Source organism: Hyperolius riggenbachi, chromosome 5, assembly GCF_040937935.1.
Source record: "Hyperolius riggenbachi isolate aHypRig1 chromosome 5, aHypRig1.pri, whole genome shotgun sequence".
NCBI lineage: Eukaryota > Metazoa > Chordata > Amphibia > Anura > Hyperoliidae > Hyperolius > Hyperolius riggenbachi.
In genome coordinates, this window is record NC_090650.1 from 183,992,906 (window position 1) to 184,009,000 (window position 16,095).

The following is a 16,095-nucleotide window of genomic DNA, read 5'->3' on the forward strand; positions in this document are numbered from 1 at the left end:
GTCACACTGACAGACAAAACTCGGCGTTTAATGCACCACAAATAACCACAAAGAGTTGTTAATAGTTGACACTCTCGGGACTTAAATGTTAGTCCTCTCAGCTGCAATCTTCGTGTAGTGGTGACCGTGCTAATGTGCGCACGTTGGCAAGAGTGCAGGCCATGGCGTTTTTTCCAGCCGCTATAGTCGGACTGAGGTAGCTCAATGACAGTAAAGTGACCCAGAAAACAGTGGTTCTGCAGTGTGTGCCCAGTGCTGGCCTAGAAGGCTTTATTGTATGATCATCTGAGGTGACCAAAAATTTTGCCAAAACGTATAAAGCTGAATGATCGAATTTGGACTGTCCACAATGAAACAACGACCTTATCCCTCTTGGGTGTGCCCCAACACACTCATATAAGGTCATTGCTTCATTGTGATACGCAAGCTCCCTCACCACAACTAGGTAACGATCATGAAGGGGAATTGACATCATGTACATTTATTTATTTTTTTGCAGCCACAGTTCAGCACCACAGGCCAGAAAAATAAGCATGCACACATACCACAAAAATTATTTATTGCAGTGGCTGCTGCTATAGCAGTGGCCATTAAAATTCAAGCTCCACCTGGAGTCCTGGTCTGGGCTCTGTTGGTGGTGGCGGAGAAGTCAGAACACAACTCTTACTGGTCATGCCCCTTTACGCCCTGATTCAGCACTTCACAGGGCACGTTCCAGGAAGAAAGCATATGGGATCATGTCACTGATGGTGCCTTCACTGCGACGCGTCTGGTTTTTCCCCTCCTCAAATGGACACGTGAGCCTGCAGGCATTGCGCAAGAGTTCCCAGTAACACGGCGAAAAAATCCCCAGATCCCCACGGCCTGTGTTAGACCCACACTCACACAGGTACTCATTGACGGCTTTTTCTTGTTAGAGCAGGCGGGCGAACAACAACAGTGTTGAATTCCAGTGAGTGAGGCTGTCGCAAATCAAGTGCCTCACTGGCAGGTTCTGAAAAGCGCGCCATGGCCTTGTAGGATCACCTCAAATGGCCACACACCTTCCTGGACTGCTGGAGGACCTCCTGTAAGCCTGGGTACTTATACATAAATTGTTGTATAATAAGATTCAACACATTTGCAATGCAGGGCACGTGTTAACTTCCCTAATTTAACCCAGCCAACAGATTGCTTCCGTTGTCACACAAAACTTTTCCAATCTCCAGTTGGTGCGGGGTCAGCCACTGATCCCCTGTTTGTTCAGAGCGGCCAGGAGTGTTGGTCCGGTGTGACTCTCAGCTTTCAGGCAAGTCATCCCCAAGACGGCATGACACCGTTGTACCTGAAATGTCGATTAGGCCCTGTGGACCTAGGGGGGTGTAGTAGTAATTGAAGAGGAGCAGAAGAGGAGGACTCAGCCGGAGGAGGATAGTGAAGAGGATGTAGTAGTAGGAGGAGAAGAGGAGGTGGCAGCAGGCCTGCCTGCAAGTTGTGGCGGTGTCACCAACTCCGCCGCATGGCCACACATTCAATGCTTGGCAGCCGTAAACAGGTTGACCCAATGCAGTGTTATACGTGATATACGTACCTGACAGTGCTTTGCAGACCAGGTATCAGTGGTCAGATGAACCTTTGACCGAACACTATGTACCAGAGATGACACGACTTGTCTTTCCAATACAGGTTGGGTATTGCCTTTTTGGAAAAGAAGTTTCTGCCCGGTACCTTCTGCTGCGGTGTCCCAATGGCAATACATTTTCTGAAGACCTCAGACCACCAGCTTGAATTGTAAAAGCTGGCAGTCTAACAGTTCAGACAAGCCAGCTGTCAGACACTGGGCAAAACTTCCTTGACAGAAAGTGGACTGTGGGAAGATTAGATGATGGGCAGGAACTGAAGACCGCACCACTCAGTCCAATAATGAATAATCAAACTTTATTCAGTATACAAAAATATATAAAAACACTAAAAACAATAGATCAAGGGGCACATGATAATCAAAATAAATATACTAAGTAGTTCATATAATCACAATGCCTGCAAAGAACCTCCTAAATAGATATATGAGTAATGGATATATATAAGTATATGTGACGACAATCAAAAAACCCCCTGACAAGCTATTAGCCAAAGATGTACAAAAAACTAAATAAACTGATAAAGTGCAAGTGCTAGGATGAGGATGAGGGAAAGAGGTTTCACCCATCCAATAGAAGTACATAAGACAAATAGTGCACGTAAGCAAAGCAGGTAAACAGGCGGTAAAGTGCTAGATAGTGCATCTCTACTACATTATGGATCCTTTCATACTAAGCAACTGAAGAACAACATCCCTACTGGACAGTTCCTGCGTGTTCGAAGGAACTGCTCTGAGGAACGGGAATTTGAGCGACAAGCAAAGGACTTGGAAATGAGATTCCTACAGAGGGGGTATCCTAAACGGACGGTCAAGCAAGCGTACCAGAGAGCTAAGCACTCCAGACGGGAAGAACTCCTATACGCAAAGAATAAACAGACCAGCTCTATGGTAAGGCTCTGTACCCCATATAACACGAGGTGGGATGATCTAAGGTGTATTTTGGCAAAACATTTGCCAATCTTACACACTGACCCTGTTTTGGGGAAGTTTATTACAACCAGACCGGCCTTAACAGCCAAAAAGGCACCTACACTTAAAGATCGCCTGTGTAGGAGTCATTTTCAACAGCAGCCCAGCACACGCCTGGAAACCAAGGGAAGTTTTCCCTGTGGACGGTGTAGCATTTGTCCTCTGATGAGACCTACCAAGGAAGTAGTCAGTCCTAAAACATTAAAGACACATCACATTGAGGAGTTTATTAACTGTCAGACAGAAGCAGTCGTCTATTTGTTGAGGTGCCCATGTGACTTATATTATGTTGGCCAAACCAAAAACAAACTAAAAACGCGTATTCAGAAGCACCTCTCAACCATTCGCTTGGCGGAGAGGGACTTCCTAGAGGGCAAACCACTCACCCCCGTGGCAGATCATGCATTGAAGACACATGGGGGATTGACGACTGGGTGGACAGTGTGTGGCTTAAAACGTGTGTTTTTGTCTTCCAGGGGCGGCAATATAGTTACTTCACTATTGAGACATGACACAAGATGGATCTTCGACCTGGGCTCAAAATCACCGGTAGGTCTCAATGAGGACTTTTCCTTTTTGGGTTTTTTTACACTGAATAACTTATCTGACCGGTGATTCCCTGGTTTAGTGAATTTATTGGGGTGGAGCACTCCCTTGGGGAAGCAGTAGATTTGGGCGCATGAGACAAGTGGACAAAAAGGGCGCCCCATTCACTTCCATTATAAATATCGTTTAATGGGCGCTGAACGGGGAAAATAAGGCGCCGGAGATTTTTAAGGATTTATAACGGCGCCCGGAGATTTTTAAGGATTTATAACTATGTTTGTGATGATTTAAGTTTACAAAATGAGCCCGTGACGAATAACGTTTATGAAGATAATAAATCACTATTTCTAAAACATTTCTAACACATTATTATCCACCCAAAAAAATAATTTACATTTTTTTTTTATTAATGTCTGTAAAACATTATTATCCATAGGGGGTTTTAGGTTTAGGCACCAACAGGGGGGTCTTAGGTTTAGGCACCAACAGGGGGGTCTTAGGTTTAGGCACAGACAGGGGGGTCTTAGGTTTAGGCACCAACAGGGGGGTCTTAGGTTTAGGCACCAACAGGGGGGTCTTAGGTTTAGGCACCAACAGGGGGGTCTTAGGTTTAGGCACCAACAGGGGGTCTAGGGGTTAGGGATAGGTACAGGGAGGGTTTTTAATAAACGAAAATATAAGTTTCACTTTACAAACAGGGAAGATTAACGTTTTAAGAATTGCCGATCTCATACACATTATTTAGTGATTTATAAATTCATAAAACACTATTTATAAACGAAATTCTACACAATAATTTCTATAAACGATATTTCCATTTATAGTTTATACTACGCGCCCTTTTTTCCCGACGCCCTTTTCGTACGTACGCCTCCCTTGGTGCCTTTCTTCCCTTTGTTGTACCTCACTTTTTGGCTGTTGATCTGCTTGTTGTGCTCATTGAGGTTGTTACCTCACGGTTTTGGAATTTGTGAGTAGTTCCAAACTTTACCATTATGCACTGGTCTGCGAGTTTTCTGGGGAGATTTTTCTTGGTACCTCTGTGTAATAGTTTACATTAGCAGTCCTATATGAGTGGTTCCATTTACTTGATATATTTTTATGCAGTATGTCTATTAACATGTATTATCTCCCTTTAGGAGTTTTGGCTTCTGGATGATGTTTTTTGCCTTGCGTATCCTAGGATACAAAAATGGACTACAGTGTCTGCCCTGCCTCTCGGACGTTTGTGGACAAAGTTTCCTCATGGACGGAGCTCCCTGTGTGTCTTTTATGTTTATTTTGTTATTTTTATTGTTTTTTTTTTTTTTTTTTTCAAGTGTTATGGGAAGTTCCCTGTTGTTGTAACTTATTCTGCAGCTATATCTGGCCTGACCACTAGATGGCAACATTTGACTTTATACTTAGCTGCCATGATAGGAATTTGCCTGTATTTTGTAACTCTGACCATTTATAATGATTAGTGTTTAGTAATTGAATTGATCTACATGTGTTCTCTTTCTATATTCATATGAGGGATTGTTTCTGCCTTTTTTCATGGGGCTAACTATCCCCAAACTACGTTTTCATCTTATCCTGATTCAGTATTCCTCTTTTATCTATCCGGCACTACTTTTCCCATGATCCTTGTGAGCTTAGAGAGGAAGCGGGGCGGCGTCCATTGACGCAGCTTCCGGTTCTTCATAGTGCGCGGCCGCGCACACAACATTTCAGTATAGGGGTTCCCCTGTCCCCGCCCACATAGGTCCTGTATTAAATAGCCGGCCACTTACGTAGGTCCTTTAGCCCAGTCGAAGCTGCGCATTTAGGCAGCGAATCGCGACGGCGTCCGTGGGGCACCACTTTCCCTTGCCTGCTCGTCCTCCTTCCTGGTAAGCTTTTACCCTGTCTTGTTTCCGCACTATCTAGCATTTTACCGCCTGTTTACCTGCTTTGCTTACGTGCACTATTTGTCTTATGTACTTCTATTGGATGGGTGAAACCTCTTTCCCTCATCCTCATCCTAGCACTTGCACTTTATCAGTTTATTTAGTTTTTTGCACATCTTTGGCTAATAGCTTGTCAGGGGGGTTTTTGATTGTCGTCACATATACTTATATATATCCATTACTCATGTATCTATTTAGGAGGTTCTTTGCAGGCATTGTGATTATATGAACTACTTAGTATATTTATTTTGATTATCATGTGCCCCTTGATCTATTGTTTTTAGTGTTTTTATATATTTTTGTATACTGAATAAAGTTTGTTGATTATTCATTATTGGACTGAGTGGTGCGGTCTTTAGGGAACTACTTTTCTTCCTATTTTCTATAGTATTTTTGGTTCCTTTCTGCACGCTCGGGTATTTACCCATATTTATGGTTGAGTGGATGGTGCTTGCCCGTTTTGTTTGTGTTGATAGATGGGCAGGAACTGCTCAAGGCGAGAGGCGGTGGAGTGGAGGGTGGTTGAGAGGGGGCAAGGGCAGCAGAGGTTGACATGGTTGAAGATGGTGCTGGACCAGGAGGAGGAGGGTGGCTTTGAGTTTGTGTGCTGCTTTTCCTCACATGTTCATCCCATTGGTGTTTGTGTTTTGCAATCATGTGCCTTCGCAAAACAGTTGTCCCTAGGTGGGTGTTGGACTTCCCACAACTCTGCCTGTGGCAGAGGTTGCAAACTGCATTGCGGTTATTAGCGGGAGACGCAAAAAAAATGCCACACTGGCGAGCTTTGGAATGATGGCATTCTAGTGGTGGCAACAGCAGGCGTTGAAGGGTGTGTTGGCTGGCTGACCACTGGTGACAATAAGTGCTGTCTGACAGTGCCACTAACTATTTGTGATGAGCTCCCCCTGCTACATACAACAACTAGTCTCCTCCTCCTCTCTGTCTCCCAATCTGAACTGTTCCCCTGTTCTTCATCTCCTTGTGCGGGCACTCACGAGACATCCATAGACACATCATCATCCGCTTCACTTGTATCAGACAACTCCAAAAAGGCACAGACATCATCCTCACACCTTTCGTCCATGTTTGCACTGATGCCTGACTGATACATATCACATGGTGTGACATCCTTATCGCCTTCATCTTGTGACAATAATGGTTGTGCATCACTAAATTCTTCACACGGATGTGTGAATAACTCCTCTGACGTATCAAGTGGAGTGGCTGTGGTGCTAGTGGTGGTTTGGGCTGCCGGGCGAGTGGTGGCAAGTTATTGTGGGATGCCGGAATCAGAGCAGGAGGAGGATGGCGCGTCAAAGTTCCGTGCGGAAGCTGTAGAAGATGGGGTGTGCTGTGTAAGCCAGTCAACTAATAACTGCATTTTGGGTGTTGATGGTACGTGCCCTCAACACTGGGCATTCTTCCTGGGCTGCAGAAAATCACAGCAGCACAACCTCGAGGACACTTGTGGTGTAGCCTGACTCTGCCTGTTATTTTGTTTTATTTGGGGTACTGTGTCTGCAACAAGTGAAAAGTAATGCACTGAAGGTGCTACTATGCCTGCAACTGAGTGTGGCAACAACATTAGTAGTAGTGTTCACAGCTCGGTGTCAGTGGGCTTTGTAGTGTCACACAGAGATATGCAAGAGTTCAAACACAATATAGTGGTAAATAAGGCACTGGAGTAGTACTCTGCTTGTGTCTAATGTGGCCCACAATTAGATCAGAAATAGTGGGCACAGCTGTAAGTTGGTGCCAGTGGGCTCTGTGGAGTATCAGACACAGAGATACACAATAGTTCAAACACAATACAGTGATAGCAGAGGCCCTGGAGTAGTACTCTGTGTCTAATGTGGCATACAATTAGATCAGTAATAGTGGGCACAGCTGTAAGTGGGTGCCAGTGGTCTCTGTGGAGTATCAGACACAGAGATACGCAATAGTTCAAACACAACACAGTGGTAAATAAGGCACTGGAGTAGTACTCTGCTTGTTTCTAATGTGGCACACAATTAAATCAGTAATAGTGGGCAAAGCTGTAAGTGGGTGCCAGTGGACTCTGTGGAGTATCAAACACAGATATGCAATAGTTCAAACACAATACAGTGGTAATAGAGGCAATGGAGTACTAACCTGTTTGTGTCTAATGTGGCACAAAATTATAGTAATGGGCACAGTTTTGGGTGTGTGCCTGTGGGCTATGGAGTGTTGCGCACACACACAAAAAAAAACAACAACAACAGCAGAAGGATGTATTAGCCCTTGGACGGGCTTTTTGGGACAGCAAGTCAGTCAGTGAGGAAAAAAAAAAAAAAAACAAGCCTAGCTAACGCTTTCCCTATTTCAGCAATGTGTCTCTCCCTTCCTCTCACTATACCAGCCGAAGACAGTTTGAAACATGTCCAGTGCAAGTGCGTTTTTATAGGGGGCGGGGAGGTCGTGAGGAAGTGCAGGCTGATTGGTTGCCATGTGCCTGCTGACTGTGATGTAAGGGATCAAAGTTTAACCCAATGATGATGTATAGGGGGCGGGTTAAACACGCCATGTGCTCGCCGCAAGCACAAATAGCTGGTATTCGCCTTAAAGTGCTCGTCTGCGAAGCGTTCGGGCCATCTCTCTAGTAGGGAGCGAAGTTGACCCATCTCCCGGTATATCACTCAATCTTTATTTGAGGTTTGGCACTGAACATATTAACTGCTTAAGGTTTAAGGACGTAGATTCTACGTCCTAATTAGTCCCCCTGTGTGTTCTAGGACGTAGAATCTACGTCCTGCATAAAATCCCGCCGTCTGCCGCCGCGCATGCACACACCCACGTGCACGTGACCGTGCCTGGTCACATGAATGGTCCTGTGAATGATTGTTGCTGTTAGCTAGCAACAATCATTAAATAAAGTTAGAAAAAAAAAGTTGTAAAAGTTAAAAAAATAAATACATTTAAAGTGACATGGGCCCAATAAAATAAAACTTATTTTTTAAATTTCCCATTAATTTGTAACCCAAACTTAGCCTATTAACCCATTATTAACCCCTGCAATACCTATGCCTGTTTATAAACGTTTAATGACTGCCGCCAGTAGCGATCGGATGCAATCACTAGGGCGAAAGTTTCAGGCCCGAATGCTCTGCCCTTGCCTAGTGATGCATCTATACAGCTCTATGACCCCTGAACTGTCGCCTTAGAGAACGCATTTTATCACCACAGACACGCAGACTGGGGATAACGGTCCGCCACATGCTCAGCTAGAAGTAAAATGTGGCATATGGGGTATCTTTTTAATCGGGAAGGGCCAAATAATTTATTTGTAAATGCTTTATAACTGTGGGATGTGTGATGTGAAAATTTCTTGCAACAGCTAAATATTGACCTGACCACAAAAACATGTCTGCGCAAAACAAAAAAAGGTATTTTGAAGATGAATAATATTACTTACCCTCAGCATCTGGATCAGAGTTGACTACAGTATAAATTAAAGTTCCATCTGCATGCTTTTTAAGGTAGCCAATCTGAAGGCAAAAATTCTGATTTTAGAATCACATTCGTTTACCCAATAACATGTGATTATTTTACAAATAATAATGTACCTTACAGCTGGGGAAATATCTGTTGACCTTGTCTCTTGCTTCATCTGCAGCATGCTCTACCAGGGCTAACACATGTTCTTCTGCTGTGCTGTCTGTTAAACTGCATGCATTTCCCTCTGGCTCAAAAATACAACTAAAATAAAGCACAATAAAACAGGAATTAAGGCCCAATATATATCATTTTTCTTTTTTTTTTTTTTCTCTCAAGAAAAAAACTTTTTCTTTTTTTTAATCATAGCATGTAACCAGCAAAGACAGGTAATAAATTCATGTTTTTACATACTTGTCCAAATAAACGTGATATTAGCAGTATTCTAAAAATAAATAATAATAATATAGCTTATGACATCTATCAGATCTCATAATAGTTATGAGAAGGGAAAATACATTTTCTTATCACTAACCAGCCCCGTTTCTTTATGTTCTTTGCAACATTCAATTTGGATGCCCTCAGGAATAAAGTCCAGACATAACTGTTTCAGAGACGCTTATGCTGGGGATACACGGTACGTTTCTGTACCGTGTATCGACCAGCTGATCCGGCCAGCTGATAATATTCAGCTGGCCCGATCGAGCCGCTCGACTCCCACCCGCTCGATCCCCGCCGGCGGACAATGGCAGGGAATCGAGCAGCTGATAAGGAGCGCCGGCGGGGACGAGCGGCAATCGAACCGCGCGGACGAGCGGGGACGTGGCTGGGGTCGCGGCCGCCGGATCGACCCGTGTATTCCCAGCATTAAAGGGAATCTGAAGTGAAAATAAAAAACTTATGACATAATGATTTGTATGTGTAGTACTGCTAAGAAATAGAACATTATTAGCACAGATGAGTCTCATATTGTTTCCAGTACAGGAAAAGTTAACACTTCAGTTATCTATGCAAAAGATCCTCTCTGAGCTCTGCAACTCTATAGTGGACAGTACTGTCTTTTGAAGCACTTATCAACTGTCTCTCATTGTTTCTTTTTTGTTTATGGTTTTTCTGCAGAGAAAAGTTCAAAGAGTCAGTAGCCTGCTCTGTGATATCATTTAAAATGCTGAGTGTACTGTGGAAATTGCGATTAGTAGAGAATGATGCAATGTTATAAAAAAAGCTACATACCTGAAAATATGACACTATTTTTTTTTTGCTACGAATGTTCTATTAATTATCTGTATTATACAACCAATTCATTATATCATGAGTTTTTCTTTTCGCTTTAGTGTCGCTTTAAAGAGTAAGGGCTGGTGCACACCAAAACCCGCTAGCAGATCCGCAAAATGCTAGCAGATTTTTAAACGCTTTTTTTTTATTTTTCTATGGCGTTTTGCTAGCGTTTTGCGGATTGCTGCTGCGGTTTTCAGTATAGTAGATTTCATATATTGTTACAGTAAAGCTGTTACTGAACAGCTTCTGTAACAAAACCGCCTGCAAAACCGCTCTGAACAGGCGTTTTTCAGAGCGGTTTGCGTTTTTCCTATACTTAACATTGAGGCAGAAACGCATCCGAAATCCAAAAAATGCCTCACCCAGGCATTTTTCGTTTCTGCAAAACGCCTGCCGCTCTGGTGTGCACCACCCCATTGAGATACATTGACCAAGCAGATCCGCAGCCGCAAGCGGATCTGAAAACGCCCAAAAAGCCGCTCGGTGTGCACCAGCCCTAACTGTCGGGCATAAAATCAAAAATCAATTCTTTATTTTTATCTGGTAAACAAGTAATAAGGATGCTAATCAGGCAATCCAAAAGTTAAAATCACTATTACTTTTCTTGTTGATTAATTATCATTGCCCAGTTTACATGACTCTTATTTGGTACTAGTGATGGGCGAACACCTGGATGTTCGGGTTCGGGAAAGTTCGCCGAACATGGCCGAGATGTTCGGCATGTTCGGGCCGAACCCCGAACTTCCCGAACATCCTGCTTTTGGGGGCCCTATGGGGTCGCAGGCATAAGGGGGGAGCATGCCCCGATCGCGGGGGGGTCGGAAATTCCCCCCACCCCCTCCGCTAGCGCTCCAACCTCTGCCCGCTTCCCCATACAAAAGTTTAAGCAAAGTACCTGTAATAGTGGATGGCCTGGCAGTGGCACTGTGGAGTGAGGAGGAGGAGTCCGGAGAGTGACGCGTTGAGGGAGGCCGGGCAGCGGGCGGTTCAGCGGTAGTACCCTTGTGGTACTTCCGCCCTTTCTCTGACCTCACACTCGCTGCCCGGCCTCCCTCAACGCGTCACTCTCCGGACTCCTCCTCCTCACTCCACAGTGCCACTGCCAGGCCATCCACTATTACAGGTACTTTGCTTAAACTTTTGTATGGGGAAGCGGGCAGAGGGGGGAGCGCTAGCGGAGGGGGTGGGGGGAATTTCCGACCCCCCCCCCCCCCCCCCGCGATCGGGGCATGCTCCCCCCTTATGCCTGCGACCCCATAGGGGGGCCGTATTCGGCCGAACAGGGGCCCTGTTCGGCCAGGTTCGGCCAGGAATTAAGCCGTTCGGACGAACGCGAACAATTCGGCCGAACACCACCAGGTGTTCGTCCGAACTTGAACATCACCCGAACAGGGTGATGTTCTGCAGAACCCCGAACAGTGGCGAACACTGTTCGCCCAACACTATTTGGTACACAGAAAATTTGGTACACAAAAGAGAAGTTGCAGGGCATGCTGGGTTGTCTTTTTTTGCTTCTCTACTTCCCCTCAAACTTAACTAATGCAGCCTGATTGGCTGAAGCCTCGTTCCCTCCTGTTTTCCCCTCCCACACCTCTGTTCCTCTCTGATTGGCCAAAATTTCTCAGGCTGAAACAATGCACTTTCTATAGTGAAGGGTGGGCAAATCAGGCAGAGGAGACTAAGGGCGGATACTACATCAGGGCTGGCTTCAAAATAGCCACAGTAAATATGGAAACTGTCTAGAATAGGATTCTCTACTTTTCCTTTATAAAATTCACAGAAATCATAACGTGGACAGTGCAATACATATGTTATGCAAATAGAGCAAGTATTTATCTACTTGACCGACTAGCGGTCACACATTTTATGAACATTCTCTTCCGCCCCTCTCCATTCTCTCCTATAGGACCCACAAAGTTACTCTCTGGTAGGCGAGGACGGTGGCTGTCCCGGTGGAGTGCATCCTTGACTGAGCGCCCACACCCGGGAGTGCTCTGCGCAGCCACACTATCTAGTTGTGATATGTACTGAGATAAGAATAGGTGCACCAATATAGGTAGTCAAGTATATGTACCCCCAGTGTAGGTAGCCAGGTATAGGTGCCCCCAGTATAGGTAGCCAGGTATAGGTGCCCCAGTATGCGTAGCCAGGTATAGGTGCCCCTAGTATAGGTAGCCAAGTATAGTTGCCCCTGGTAGGGCTGCACGGTTTTGCGGTTTAAAACCGAAACCGCGATTCACGTGCAGACGATCTTCAGATCGTCAGTAGCTTCGTTTTTTTCAGCACTCGCTGCGCTTGGCCGCATGGTTCCGCCTACCGCCGTGCCGTCACAAAGAGCAGAAGCTACGCCTACCGCCACCGTCATACCATCTCTATCTAGTGATTGGTGGCGCTGTGTGCTGCTCTGGACTGGACTCGCCCCCCGCTGCCCGGCTCATTAACAGTTAAAAATATGCACTGCTCTATATCCATCCTGGGCAGCGTGTCACATTGTATACATGCCCTGGTGTATGCTCGCTGCCCTCTGTGTACCTTGGCTGTGGCCTGGCATTGCGTGCGAGCTTCGGCCTGCACTTGGCAGGCTGTGTGTGCTGTGGTGTGTGAATGGCATGCTGTGCGTGTGTCCTGGAATGCTGGTGATGGTCTGTGTACTTCATCTAGGCAGATAACATCTATCACTATCTCTCTGTACTGTGAAATAACTGTCTATGCAAGTCCTCAGCCGCTGTGCTGTGTACATCCTCTGTGTCTGAGCTGCAGGGATCTCATTGTAAACTGGAGCTGGTCAGTGACATGTTAATTCTGCTTAGCATGCAAGTCTGAATAGGCCAATCAAAAATGACAGGAAGTGCATTTGATTGTTCCAATTCCAAGCTTGTGGCCACTACCTATACTGGAGGCACCTACCTAAATAACCTATACTGGGGCAACTATACTGGAGGCGCCTACCTGGGTAAACTATACTGGGGGCATTGTGAATTTAGTGCTAAAGCTTGATTTGAAGAAAATCGTGAAGAAATCGAAATTGCAATTTTTTAGAGAAAAATCGCAATTTCAATTTTTCCTAAAATCGTGCAGCCCTAGCCCCACGTATAGGTAGCTAAGTATACAGTGGGATGCGATAGTTTGGGCAGCCTTGTGAATCGTCATGATTTTCCTGTATAAATCGTTAGTTGTTACGATAAAAAAAAGTCAGTTAATTATATCATATAGGAGACACACACAGTGATATTTGAGAAGTAAAAATGAAGTTTATTGCATTTACATAAAGTATGCAATAATTGTTTGAATAAAATTAGGCAGGTGCATAAATTTGGGCACTGTTATTGATTCCAAAACCTTTAGAATTAATTATTGGAACTCAAATTGGCTTGGTAAGCTCAGTGACCCCTGACCTACATACACAGGTGAATCAAATTATAAGAAAGAGTATTTAAGGGGGGTCAATTGTAAGTTTCCCTCTTTTAAATTTTTCTGAAGAGTATCAACATGGGGGTCTCAAAACAACTCTCAAATGACCTGAAGACAAAGTTTGTTCACCATCGTGGTTTAGGGGAAGGATACAGAAGATGTCTCAGAGATTTCAGCCGTCTGTTTCCACAGATAGGAACATATTGAGGAAATGGAAGACCACAGGCTCAGTATAAGTTAAGGCTCGAGGTGGCAAACCAAGAAAATCTTGGATAAACATATGTGACGAATGGTGAGAACAGTCAGAGTCAACCTACAGACCAGCACCAAAGACCTACAACATCATCCTGCTGTAGATGGAGTCAATGTGCATCGTTCAACCACTCGGCACACTTTACACAAGGAGTTTGTACTGTGGGCGGAGAAAAGGCTTCCTCTGCACACACAAACAGTGCCGCTTGAGGTATGCTAAAGCACATTTGGACAAGCCAACTTAATTTTGGAATAAGGTGCTGTGGACTGATTAACCTAAAATTGAGTAATTTGGGCATAACAAGGGGTGTTATGCATTGAGGAAAAACACCACAGCATTTCTAGAAAGACACCTGCTACCTACAGTAAAATATGGTGGTGGTTCCATCATGCTGTGGGGCTGTGTGGCCAGTGCAGGGACTGGGAATCTATTCAAAGTTTAGGAACGCATGGATTCCACTCCGTATCAGCAGATTCTGGAGACTAATGTCCAGAAATCAGTGACAAAGCTGAAGCTGCGTCGGGGCTGGATCTTTCAACAAGACAACAACCCTAAGGCATTCATGCAGAGGAACAAGTACAATGTTCTGGAATGGCCATCTCAGTCCCCAGACCTGAGTATAATTGAAAATCTGTGGTGTGAGTTAAAGAGAGCTGTCCATGCTCGGAAGCCATCAAACCTGAATGAACTAGAGATGATTTGTAAAGAGGAATGGTCCCAAATACCTTCAACCAGAATCCAGACTCTTACTGGAACCTACAGGAAGTGTTTAGAGGCTGTAATTTCTGCAAAAGAAGGATCTATTAAATATTGATTTCATTTCATTTTTGTGATGCCAAAATTTATGCACCTGCCTAATTTTGTTTAACCCCCTTGGCGGTATGAAAAATACCGCCAGGGGGCAGCGCAGCAGTTTTTTTTAAATTATTATTTTTTTAAATCATGTAGCGAGCCGAGGGCTCGCTACATGATAGCCGCTGCTCAGCGGCATCCCCCCAGCCCCGCCGATCGCCTCCGGCGATAGGCGATCAGGAAATCCCGTTCAAAGAACGGGATTTCCTGGAGGGCTTCCCCCGTCGGCATGGCGACGGGGCGGAATGACGTCACCGACGTCAGGACGTCATTGGGAGACCCGATCCACCCCTCGGCGCTGCCTGGCACTGATTGGCCAGGCAGCGCTCGGGGTCTGGGGGGGGGGGCGCCGCACCGGATAGCGGCGATCGGGCGCGCGGCGGCGGCGATCGGGGTGCTGGCGCAGCTAGCAAAGTGCTAGCTGCGTCCAGCAAAAAAAAAATTAAGTAAATCGGCCCAGCAGGGCCTGAGCGGCACCCTCCGGCGGCTTACCCCGTGTCATACACGGGGTTACCGCTAAGGAGGTTAAAAAAAATATTGCACACTTTCTGTAAATCCAATAAACTTCATTTCACTTCTGAAATTTAACTGCATGTCTCCAATAGGATATCTTTAACTGACTTTTATTGTAACAATCAACGATTTATACAGGAAAATCATGACAATTAACAACGTTGCCCAAACTTTCGCATTCCACTGTGGGTACCCCACTATAGGTTAGCCAGGTGTAGGTGCCCCCAGTACACAGTGCTGCCCATAATTATTCATAACTATGTCAGCTCAACCCTAGTGTTCTAGCCGACCCTCTCCATGCCCTCTCCTCCTCTCTCACCACCCAAACCTGTCCTAATCTTGCTGCAGCTCAGTATCGTCAAACCCTCTCATCGGCTCTAGAGGAAGCTGCTCCCCCAATATTCCGCCACAACCGCCCCCCCACCCCCAGCCCTGGCACACCACCCATACTCGCAACCTCCGGAGGGTAACACGTGCCACTGAACGGAAATGGAGGGAAAAAACATCGACTTAACCAGGATTTCCTACAGTACAAGGCTAACCTGCTGCATTTCCACAATGCCCTTGCTGATGCAAAGCATGAATACTTCAACAAGCTCATCGGCGTACAAGCTTCCAATCCCCGGCATCTCTTTGCCACTTTCATCTCCCTGCTGTAACCCCCCCCCCCCCCCTCAGTTTCCTCCCTCTCTGCGTGGATTTAGCCACCCACTTCCCCAACAAAATGGTCTCCATTAGTCAGGAAATATCTAGCCTTCAACCCTCGCCTCCTACCCCCTCCCATGCAGCTCATCCTACACCCTATCCTCCCCTCACCTTCTTCACTCCTACTACCATTGAGAAAGTCAACCACCTACTGCAGACTTCCCATACTACCTCTCCCCTTGACCCAGTCCCTTCTGACTTACTCTGTCCTCACTTCCTGGTTTTGGCCCCAGTCCTCACGGCTCTGTTTAACCTCTCTGTATCCACAGGCACCTTCCCCTCAGACGTCAAGCATGCCACTGTACCACCCCTGCTCAAGAAACCCTCAACTCCTCACTACTCTCCAACTACTGCCCTATCTCCTTCCTCCCTTTTGCCTCAAAACTCCTTGAGCATCTAAGTTCACAAACGTCTGACCCAGTACCTCAATGCCAACTCCCTGCTAGACCCACTGCAATCTGGAAACAGCTCTCACCCAAGTGGTCAATGACCTCCATTCTCCTCCTCCTCGACCTTTCAGCAGCTTTTGACACAGTGGACAATCCCCTACTCCTCCAGTCCATAAA

The 16,095-nt window shown here is 45.6% G+C and overlaps 1 protein-coding gene across 1 annotated transcript in view; it reads right to left on the reverse strand.

The window, feature by feature from the left end:
- Window positions 1–16,095, reverse strand: part of BRD9 (bromodomain containing 9) — a 257,139-nt gene that overhangs the window by 174,789 nt on the left and 66,255 nt on the right. Inside the window, exons 4-5 of the mRNA XM_068236483.1 lie at window positions 8,649–8,781; window positions 8,498–8,570 (exon numbers count right to left, since the gene is read on the reverse strand). Coding sequence (XP_068092584.1) covers window positions 8,498–8,570; window positions 8,649–8,781 — 206 coding nt within the window. The remainder of the gene's footprint in view (window positions 1–8,497; window positions 8,571–8,648; window positions 8,782–16,095) is intronic.